Genomic DNA, 9,977 nt, shown 5'->3' with positions numbered 1-9,977 from the left:
TTTTGGCTGCATTGGGTCTTCGTTGTGGTGCGCGGGGCTTCTTCTCATTGCGGTGGCTTCTCTTGTTGCGGAGCACGGGCTCTAGGTGCGCGGGCTTCAGTAGTTGCGGCACGCAGGCTCTGTAGTTGTGACTCACGGGCTCTAGAGCGCAGGCTCAGTAGTTGTAGCGCACGGGCTTAGTTGCTCTGCGGCATGTGGGATCTTCCCGGACCAGGGGCTCGAACCCGTGTCCCCTGCATTGGCAGGCGGATTCCTAACCACCGCACCACCACGGAAGCCCTCACTCCGTTTCTTTAGCCGGCTGCACCCATGCCTTAGGACTGACCCCGTGGTAGCTTTCCAGAGAGAAGCCAGGATCCTGGGCCTCGACTGGCCCTAGCTCCCAGGCCCTGGTGACCCTGTAGGACAGGCCAGCCCCTTCTCTGTGTTAAACGTGAGGAGACTTCGTTCTTACCCCTAGGAGCCTCTACACAGGCACCGGACCCGGGGTGAGGCAGGGCCTGACCTGTTGCTGGGGCCCCTCCTCCACTCGCACCTTGTGCGCTCACCCTCAGGCAGGGCTGCCGCCCTCCACTTGCCCACGGGCCCTGCAGGCTGCGTGCCGGCAGGTGCCCGGCAGGTGCGCGGGGCCCGTGTCTCAGTCGGGCCCTTGCCCTGCCTCTCAACGGCTGTGGCTGCCTGCCCGGCACGACCTCCCCAGCTGGGGGGTGCGTGATGCTCCCTGTCGCTACCCCCCGCCCCCCATACCCCAGCGCAGGAGCCTCTTGGGCAGCAGTGGGCGTGGGACTCGGGACAGCAGGCTTCCCACACGGTGGGGCCTGAGTCTGCGGAGTGAGGCAGACTGCCCCCCGGCCCCGCCCAGGCCTGGCACCAAGCAGGGGGACTTGGGGGCTGCAGGGCTTCCCCAGGCGGACACTGCAGTGGTTGGGGACGAAGAGGATGAAGAGGAACAGCTGAGAAGGGAGGTGGACAATCACTGGGGTGGCCTCCTCGTGGTGGTGTGGATTGGGCCACCGCAGGAAAGGCCGGCAATCCCCCGTCACCCAAAGACACAGATGGGAGCTGAGGACTCTTTTTATTATCAGCGGAGTTTAGGAGGTAGTGTGAGTTGTGTTCACTGTGTCCAGGGCCTCAAGACAGGACAGGACGTGGGACAGGACATGCCTGACAGGCCCACCAGTGTTTGTCGGCCTCTCCCTCGGGCAAGGCCCTGCCCACCCTGGCCGAGCTCCAGGTTCAGGAGGTTGGGCCGGGGCTCCTCCCCCGCTTACTCGCCTCAGGCTCCCAGCAAGTCCTCCCTGGTCCTGCTGGGGGAGCACCCCTCAGGCCTCGGAGCCCCTGTGCTTGTGCCAGCCGCAGCCGCTGCTCATGCCTCGCTGCCTCGACCCACTTGCCGATGAGGGTGGCCTCTAGCCTGCGCGCCTCCACGACAGATGCGGGTCTTCTGGGTGGGACGCTCTGAGGAGCAGGCGTGGGGGACACTCAGCAGGGCTGGCAGGCCCCGAGCCTCACACCACCCTAGCCCACGTCCACACCATCGGCCCAGGCCAGGTACTGCACCCCCTCCCCAGGCAGGACCGCACCTGAGGTCCAGGTGATGCGCTCCCCCGTGGATGGTGACGGCGAGGACTGACATGCTCAGGTTGCTCTGAATCTGTATCATTGAAGGAGCCTCCGTGTCAGGGGTGCAGACTGTGCTTCTGGGCCTCAGCCTCGCAGCACAACCTGCTGGGAGGCTGCATGTCCCAGTCTGTGGGGTGCAGTTAAAGCAGTAGCTCGGGGTGACTGCATAGACCTGAACGGTCCCATTAGAAACGAAACGTGAAGATGAATGAGCCAGAAGTCAGGAAAAGAACCAACAAAGGGAGAGGAGGGAACAAGGGAGATTGGAACAAAAACCAAGGAGGTGCAGGGCCACGAGTGCTGGGACCCACACGGGGCAGGGACTTCCTGGCCTGACTCACCCCTCCCCCGGCCCAGGGGTCCAGGTCACCGTTGGAGAAGATGATGTTGCTGGCAGCCGTGAGGTCTGAAACGGACAGAGCAAGCAGTGGTGGGGGACCGGGTGGGGCCCCCCCAAATCTGTGACCCAGGGGGGCTAGGGAGTGTGGGAAACAGAGGCAGCTCAGTGCAAGGGGGAAGGATGCCGCCCCCAACCCTGTCTTGAGCCTCACCGCCTCCCCCAAAGCTGGTCTGCAGCCAGTCCTGCCGGGGCCAACACGCCCCACGTGTCCAGGCAGTACTGCTGGCGCAGGGCTTCAGTGAAGGGCAGGTCAGGGAAGATGTCCGACACATTGTTGCTGGAAAATGTCAGGTTGATCTCAGTGGCAGGCCTGCGGGACGACCCGCAAACACCATCAGGCCAGGGGGGCCAGGACACCACATGTAGCACCCATACCTGGCAGTCCCAGGCCCCCAGCTCCCACATACCTGGTAGTCCCAGGCCTTGGCATCGGGGCCCAAGCCGCAGCCCGTGGGGTCGGCACAGACCTGGTACTGCAGGTAGATGTCATAGCAGGGCTCCGTGCCCGAGGAGTTGTACACCAGGCCTGGGGGAGAGGGGTACTGGGGCTGGGTGCCTGGACACCCACCCTGCCCCCTTAGATGGGTCCAGCAGGTGTCAGGGGGCTCTGGGGTCCTATGGGCCCAGTGAGAAGTGGAGTGGCTGGGATCTGTACTATCAGCTTCTGTCCTGGCTGCTGAGGGCAGCTGGGCAGCCCACCTTGATGTTCTCCCTCCCAGCAGGGTGGGCCGAGGTGGGGTGTGCTGCCCTTTGCACTGGGGACCTCCCAGAAGGCCCTTGGGTTCGCGCTCTCCAGGCTGGGCCATGACGGGGATGGCCACTTCCTGCCCCAGGGACCAAGTGGAAGGGCTTCTGCGCTCCCCGCCCCCGTACGGCCCTCATTGCTGCCCGCCCACATCCTCAGCCCACCCGCTCCCCTGCCAACACTGGCCCCTCACGCTTGACACCAGCCCAGGCAGGTGGGCAGACGCACCGGCCAACGATCGGAGCCCCTTGATCCTCTGGCTCTCACTCAGCAGCCGGTCGCAGCCAACCTGTGGGTGCCAGCAGAGCCCCTCAGCCAGCCACCCCCCTCGAGACCTTCCCTAGTCCCAGGTCCCAGAGTGGGTGCAAGGTCCTGGGGCTGGCCAGCTCTGACCACCCCAGGGCAGCCGGGCCCCTCCCTATCCACAGGACACTGCCCTCCCCGGGTTCCCGCCAGCCAGGGGTGGGTGCCTCGCCTTGACGGGGTTGGCAGGAAGGTGTCCCACGAAGTCGGTAGGGTACGGGTAGTCCATCATGGCCAGCAGGGTGAAGGCATTCCGGGCAAACCCGAAGAGTTGGGTCAGGTCCCCTGGGCCAGAGAGCGGCCAGCAGGTGCCGAACTCCTGGCTGACCGTGTCATAGGCTGCCAGGAGGAGCGGGACAAGGGCCTTTGGAGTCTTCAGGCACACGTGGGGGAGGGGGAATGGGGGGCAGGGAGGCAGGGGGCGGCCTCCTCACCTCCCTGTAGGAACAAGTCCTTGATCTGCTGGAAGGCGTCCCGCACGGCCTGGGCACACTTGGGACTCTGGCCCTCAAAATCCTGGAGGAAGGAAGGGTGTGGCTGCACCGGCAGCCTGGGCTGCTTGGGGAGGGGTCGGGGGCCGGAGGCTTCACTTACTGCTGAGACGTCCCGAAAGAACTGGTAGGGGTCACCGAGGCCTGCCACCGAGACGACAGGTGCGCTGGCTGCCAGCGCCCCCGCCACGAGGTGGGGGTACTTCATCCTCATGTAGGCGCTGAGCATTCCCCCATAGCTGGGCAGGGGCGCAGGGTTAGCCGGATGGCTCCCCACGCCACCCCTGCAGCACCCCGCTCCCGCCGGCCCCAGTGCGCCTCCGCGACGACACCTGCCTCCTCTCTCCTTTCTCAGAGCCCCCCACCCCATGCCTCCAAGGACCCCAAACTTCTAGGACCCACAGAAATTCTGGCTGGGGCCAGGCTTGCATTTGTTCCGGGAGAGAAAGGAGACAAGGACGCACCTCCCGCCGAAGGCCGATGGCGGGGGCGTCCTGGGCCCCAAGTTTCTGCCGAAGCGCCCGGAGCAGCCCCGCGTAGTCGGCCAGGGCCTGCTCCACCGTCAGCAGCTCCGTGTACCCGCGGCACCTGGACCGCTCACCGAACCGGGAGAGACTTTCCATAGTACCGCTGTGGGCAGGAGACGAGGGGTCACTGACCCCGCGCCCCGGGCTGGCCCCCAGTCCACCCCCAGCCCCAGCCGGTACCCACGTGCTCGGCAAAGACGACCAGGGCCCCCTGCTGCGCCGCCAGCTCCAGGATGAACCCCGAGTTGTTGGCGAAGGACCACACGTCCCCCTCGTTGCCCGTGTAGAAGAATATTGGCCCCTCGCCCCTCTTCCAGAACTTCTCTGTCGGATGGAGGCAAGGGGGCAGGTGAGGCGTGGGGTGCCCGTCCCTCATCCGACAGCAGGAACTGTCCCCAGGGCGACCTCACCTGACAGCAGGAACCGCTGGCGGAAGGTCCTTGTTGCCAAACCTCTCGAAGTTGAAATGGTCCAGGAGCTGCTCGAAGTAGGCCTCCTGAAACTCAGGGTCCGTGGCTCTGTGGGCTGGAGGGCACAGCGCTCAGCGGGGGGGGACCTGGGGGTGCCGGGTGGGGGGCCCGCGGGCCGGCACTCACCCCCGGCCTCCAGGCTGCGCAGCTGCAGGGCCAGCACCAGGGCCAGGGCCCACGTCGGGGCCGCCTGGGGCGGGGAGCTCATGTTCACTTCGCCCGCCAGCTTCGGGTCAGATGTGGCGGGGGGGGGGGGGGGGGGGGGGTCACGTGACCGGCAGGAAGCCCTCACGTGACGGCCTGGGCGGGGCTGTGAGCAGCTCTGCCGTGTCCTGCCGGCGGCCTGCTTCCGGGTCCTCAAGCTCCTGGCGCTCCTGTGTCACCATGAAGATGGTCGCTATGGGGGCACCGGAAGTGGGGCTGAGGGCTCGAGGGCCCGGTGCTGGGGCGGGGGACGTGCCTGGCCAGTCACCCGTCCTCTAGCGGCCACTGCTGAGGGCCGGGCTCCGTGCCACACACGCACCGAGCGGGAAGTGCCTGCCCCGCTGCCCAGGCCGCCTCCTGGCCACACGGGGCGTTGTCCTGGGCCGGGCCCCCCAGCGGGCAGCCCCAGGGGAGGGTCACTGTCAAGGGCAAGGGTTGGGGAAGGCCGCCTCCTGAGCAGCTGCTCAGAACGAGCCCTGAGAGGGAGGGAGGGAGGGAGCCTTAGGAGGATGGGGGTGGGGGCTCCGTCGAAGAGGGTCGGCCGCCGTGGAAGAAGAGCCTGTCCTGTCCGAGCAACAGTGAGGGCCCGTGTGGCTGGGCAGGGGGCGGGCGAGCGGGGGCCTCGGAGCCCAGGCAGGAGGCAGCTGGTGGGGGTGGAGAAGGCTAGGAGGCCAAGCCTGGGATCTGGGACCCCCTCCCCTCCCCATCAGGCCAGCCCCCTCACTGGCTCCGCAGTACCCAGAGGTCGGAAGGGCCACCTCTCCCCCGGTGCCAGTCCAGGGCCCGGTGAGGGGGCCAGACAGGCCAAGCTGGGCGGCCCGTTCAGCACAGGTGGGGCCGTGCTGACCACAGTCCTGCTGGGGACGTGGGCAGTGAGCAGGTCCAGAGCAGGTTGGGGAAGGTGGCCCCGCCCCAGGCAGCAGAGGGAAGGGGAGCCACCCGTTCCCACTCCCAAGACTGTCCCCGGCCAGCTCGACCCCCAGGACCTCCTGCCCAGGCCTGGACTGTCTGGTGCTGGGACGGCCCAGGCTGGGCTGGGGTCCTGGGCTCTGGCCACAGCCGGGAAACCGGGCCAGCTGGCCCATTGGCTTCCCTCACACAGTCCCCAGGACTGTTGCTATGGCAGTCAGCATGGTGACAATGACTGTCCCATCACATGACAACACCCTATGGGTGTAGTCACCCTGAGGTCACCCAGTGCCACACTCACAATCATCCCACAGCCCCTGTCCCCATCCCCATGTCCCTGTGCCCCCGTCCCCATGTCCCTATCCCTGTGTTCCTCACTTTCCCATGTCCCCATGTGCCCAACCCCGTGTCCCCGTCCCCGTGTTCCCATGTCCCTATGTCCCCGTCCCTGTGGCACCATCCCTGTGACTCCATGGCCCCCATGGCCCCGTATCCCCATCCCTGTGTGCCCATCCCCATGCCCCCTTTTCCGTGTCCCTGTGTGCCCAGGTTCCCATGTTCCCGTGTCCCTGTTCCTGGGTCCCCATCCCCGCACCTAGGGATTCCTGTCCTGTGTTGAGAGAGCTACACTTGAAGGCCCCCAACGGCCTCTTCAGGGTGGGGGCCAGGACAAGGACTCACAGCCCCTTCCCCTGGATGGCAGCCCCTCCCCAGGCTGCTCCCACTTGCATCTCTTCCTCTATCAGCTCAGGGGCCTGATCCCAACACCCCCACCACAGACCCACCACGTTTCCCCCTCCCGACCCTCCAGGCAGCTCCTCCATGCCTGGGGTGGAACTGAAAAGGCCCAGAGAGGTGCATTCCTGATTTCCTCTGAGACTGTCCTGCCACACCTGGTGACCCTGAACACTCGGGTATGTCTGGGGGTCCAGGGCCCTTCCCCCAACTGCCCGGGGCCTCTGACTTTGGGGACAAAGCTGGGGCCTGATGCCCCCTCCACAGCCCACAGATTTGGGGAGCCAGGCCCAGTCCCTCATCACAACCTACTCTGCCATTTTCAGACCTCAAAGCTGCCAGGAACCAAGGGTGGGGAGGGGGGATGGATGGGAGGTACCAAAGTAGGTCCCAGGGCTCTCAGCTCTGGCCCATGCAGCACCTGCAGTTGTGGCCATATTCGTGTGTGTGTGGCCATATTCCTGTGTGTGTGTGGTGTGTGTGTGTGTGTGTGTGTGTGTGTGTGTGTTAAATTATACTTTCAACCACGTTTAAATGCATTGGCTTTTTCCCCCCCAAACACAAATATTCTTTTATTTACTTACTTATTTATTTGGCTGCGCTGGGTCTTAGTTGCAGCCTATGGGATCTTTAGTTGCGGCATGTGGGATCTAGTTCTCTGACTAGGGATAGAATCTGGGCCCCCTGCATTGGGAGCGCAGAGTCTTAACCACTGAACCACTAGGGAAAGTCCCTAATGCATTGGCTTTAATGCATCATCATTATTTCTAAAACTAGTTCATTTTTCCAAACAGAAACCATTCACTCATTAAACAACTCCCAATTCCCCCTCCCCCAGCCTGGGGTGCCCTCTATTGTCCAGCCTCTATGAATTTGCCTATTCTAGATACCTCATGTAAGTGGAATCATACAGAATTTATCTTTTGCGTCTGGCTTATTTCACTGAGCATAACATCTTCAAGGCTTATTTATGTCACAGCTTGTGTCAGAGATTTCCTTCCTTTTTAAAGGTAAATAATATTTCATTGTATGGATGGACCACATTATGCATACCCATTCAGTCCATCAGTGGACACCTGGGGTTGTTTCCAACTCTTGGCTATTGTTTAAAATGCTGCTGTGAACCTGGGTATACAAATATCTCTTCAAGACCTTGCTTTCAATTTTTTGGGGGGGTATACCCAGAAGTGGGACTGCAGGATCGTATGGTAATTTGATGTTTCATTTTTATGGGGGACCTCCATATGGTTTTCCACAGCATCTGCGTCATTTTGCCACTTCACCAGCAGGTGCCCAGAGGGTCCATTTCCCCACATCCTTGCCGACACTTGTTTCCTGTTGAGTAGTAGTATCCCATGAGTGTAAGTGGCCTGTCATTCAGATTTTGATTTGCATTTTCATGATTAGTGACATCGAGTATCTTTTCACGTACTTATTGAACATTATAAATCTTCTTTGGAGAAATGTCTTGAATGGGCAAGGGGTGTCCCCAAGCAGGTCCCAGTGCTCTCAGCTCTGACCCCACGCGGCACCTGCAGTTATGCCCACATTCATGTGTGTGTGTGTGTGTGTGTGTGTTAAATTATACATAACCCTTTTGGACATTATAAAAGGTGTTTTTCATTCTTACATTTTGTTGAGTTTTAGTTTTTTGTTAATTTGGGTTTTTTTTTTTTTTAATTTGGGTTTTTTTTGAGGTTTTTGTTGAGTTTCAAGAGTTTTGGTTTTGTTGTGTTGAGGTTTTAGAGAAGTTTTAAAAAGTATATTCTGGTTATTAAACCCTCATCAGATTTGTAGTTTGAAAATATTTTCTCCCATTCTGTGGGCTGCCTTTGTACTCTTGATAGTGTCCTTTGGTGCACAAACATTTTTACTTTGATGACGTCCAACATGTGTCTGTTGTTGCTTGTGCTTTGGAGTTTTTCTAAGAATCCATTGTCAAACCCAGGTTATGAAGATTAACCTGTATGTTTTTTCTAGGGGGTTGTGTGGTTTTAGCTCTTATATTATAGGTCACTGATTCACTTTGAGTTAACTTTTTGCATATGGTGTGACGTAGGGGTCCAACTTCGTGTGGAAATCTAATTTTCTCAGAATCACTTGCTGAAGACCAATTATTTCCCGCATTAAATAGACTTACTGCCCTTGCAGAAATCAATTGGCCATAGATAAGTTTATTTCTAGAGCCTTACTTGTGTTCCATTGGTCTATGTCTATCCTTATGACAACACCACACTGTTTTGAACACTGTGCGTTTGTAGGAAGTTTTGAAATTGGGAATGTGCGTCATCTAACGTTGTCTTTTCCAAGATTATTTGGCTATTCAGGGCCCCCCTTGCAATTCCGTATGAATTTGAGGATTGACATAAAATTTCTGCAAAAAAAAAAAGAAAAAAAAGAACACTGTTGGAATTTTGATAGGGATTGCATTGAACCTGTACATCACTTTGGGTAGTACTGACATCTTAGAATTAAGTCTTCCTGGGACGTTTCTGGTGGTCCAGTGGTTAGGACTCGATGCTTTCACTGCTGGGGCTGTAGTTCAATCCCTGGTCAGGGAACTAAGTATAAGCCGCGTGGTGCAGCCAGAAAAAAAAAAAAAAAAAAATCTTCTACCCATGAACAAAGGACATCTTTCCAATTATTTAGGTTTTCTTTAATTTATGTCAACAATGTTTTATGGTTTTCAGTGTACATTAATCACCCCCTTGGTTAAATTTACTTCTAATTATTTTAGATGCTATTTTAAATGGAATTGCTTTCTTAATTTTCCTTTTGAATTGTTCATTGCAGGTGCGTAGAAACATAACTGATTTTGTTTGTTGATCCAGAACCCTGCAACTTTCCTGAATTTAATATCTCTAGTAGCTTTCTTGTGGATTTTTTTGTGTATATCTTCTAGATATTTCTTTGCTTACCAGGGGAGATCGCACTTAACATCCTAAATTTATAACAAGCGTACTTGAGGTGGACAACTTCACTCATCACATAAACTATGCTTCTAAACAGTTCCATCTGCTTTATGTTGTCATTGCAAATTACATGGTTGTACACTGTTTGCAGTTACATTGAATTGTAGTTGTTGTTTATGCATGTTTTCCAAATCATGTAGTAAATAAAAAGTGGAGTCATAACCCCAAATACAGTAATACTGGTTCTTATACTTGCCCATGGTTTTGCCTTTACCACAGATCTTTATTTCTCCCTATGGCTTTGAGGTACTAACATCCTTTCATTTAAATCTGAAGGGCTACCTTGAGCATTTCCCATAGGCCAGGTCTGGTGGCGATGAACTCCCTCAGCTATTGTTTATCTGTGAATGCCTTAAATTCTCCCACATTTTTGAAGGTCAGTTTTGCTGGATATAGAATTCTTGGTTGACAATTTTTCCATGACTTTATTTTTTTAATTATTTATTTATTTTTGGCCGTGTTGGGTCTTTGTTGCTGCGCATGGGCTTTCTCTAGTTGCGGCGAGCGGGAGCTAGTCTTCGTTGCGGTCCGCAGGCTTCTCTTGTTGTGGAGCACGGGCTCTAGGTGCACAGGTTTCAGTAGTTGTGGCTCGCAGGCT

General features: G+C 57.7%; 1 protein-coding gene across 1 annotated transcript; it reads right to left on the bottom strand.

Moving 5' to 3' along the window:
• Nucleotides 1-1,056: 1,056 nt before the first annotated feature.
• On the bottom strand, nt 1,057-4,792 carry DPP7 (dipeptidyl peptidase 7). Its single transcript, XM_032636388.1, is given in 18 exon segments — nt 1,057-1,436; nt 1,439-1,458; nt 1,584-1,654; nt 1,965-2,029; nt 2,175-2,217; nt 2,219-2,327; nt 2,426-2,549; nt 2,997-3,057; nt 3,244-3,410; nt 3,506-3,587; nt 3,666-3,801; nt 4,027-4,040; nt 4,042-4,167; nt 4,169-4,192; nt 4,274-4,413; nt 4,500-4,527; nt 4,529-4,614; nt 4,686-4,792. Coding segments are annotated over 18 exon segments (1,578 nt in total). The 5' UTR covers nt 4,768-4,792; the 3' UTR covers nt 1,057-1,236.
• Nucleotides 4,793-9,977: the final 5,185 nt, after the last annotated feature.

Source organism: Phocoena sinus, chromosome 6, assembly GCF_008692025.1.
Source record: "Phocoena sinus isolate mPhoSin1 chromosome 6, mPhoSin1.pri, whole genome shotgun sequence".
NCBI lineage: Eukaryota > Metazoa > Chordata > Mammalia > Artiodactyla > Phocoenidae > Phocoena > Phocoena sinus.
The sequence above is the reverse complement of the archived record's forward strand: the minus strand, read 5'-3'. Positions and strand labels throughout refer to the sequence as shown.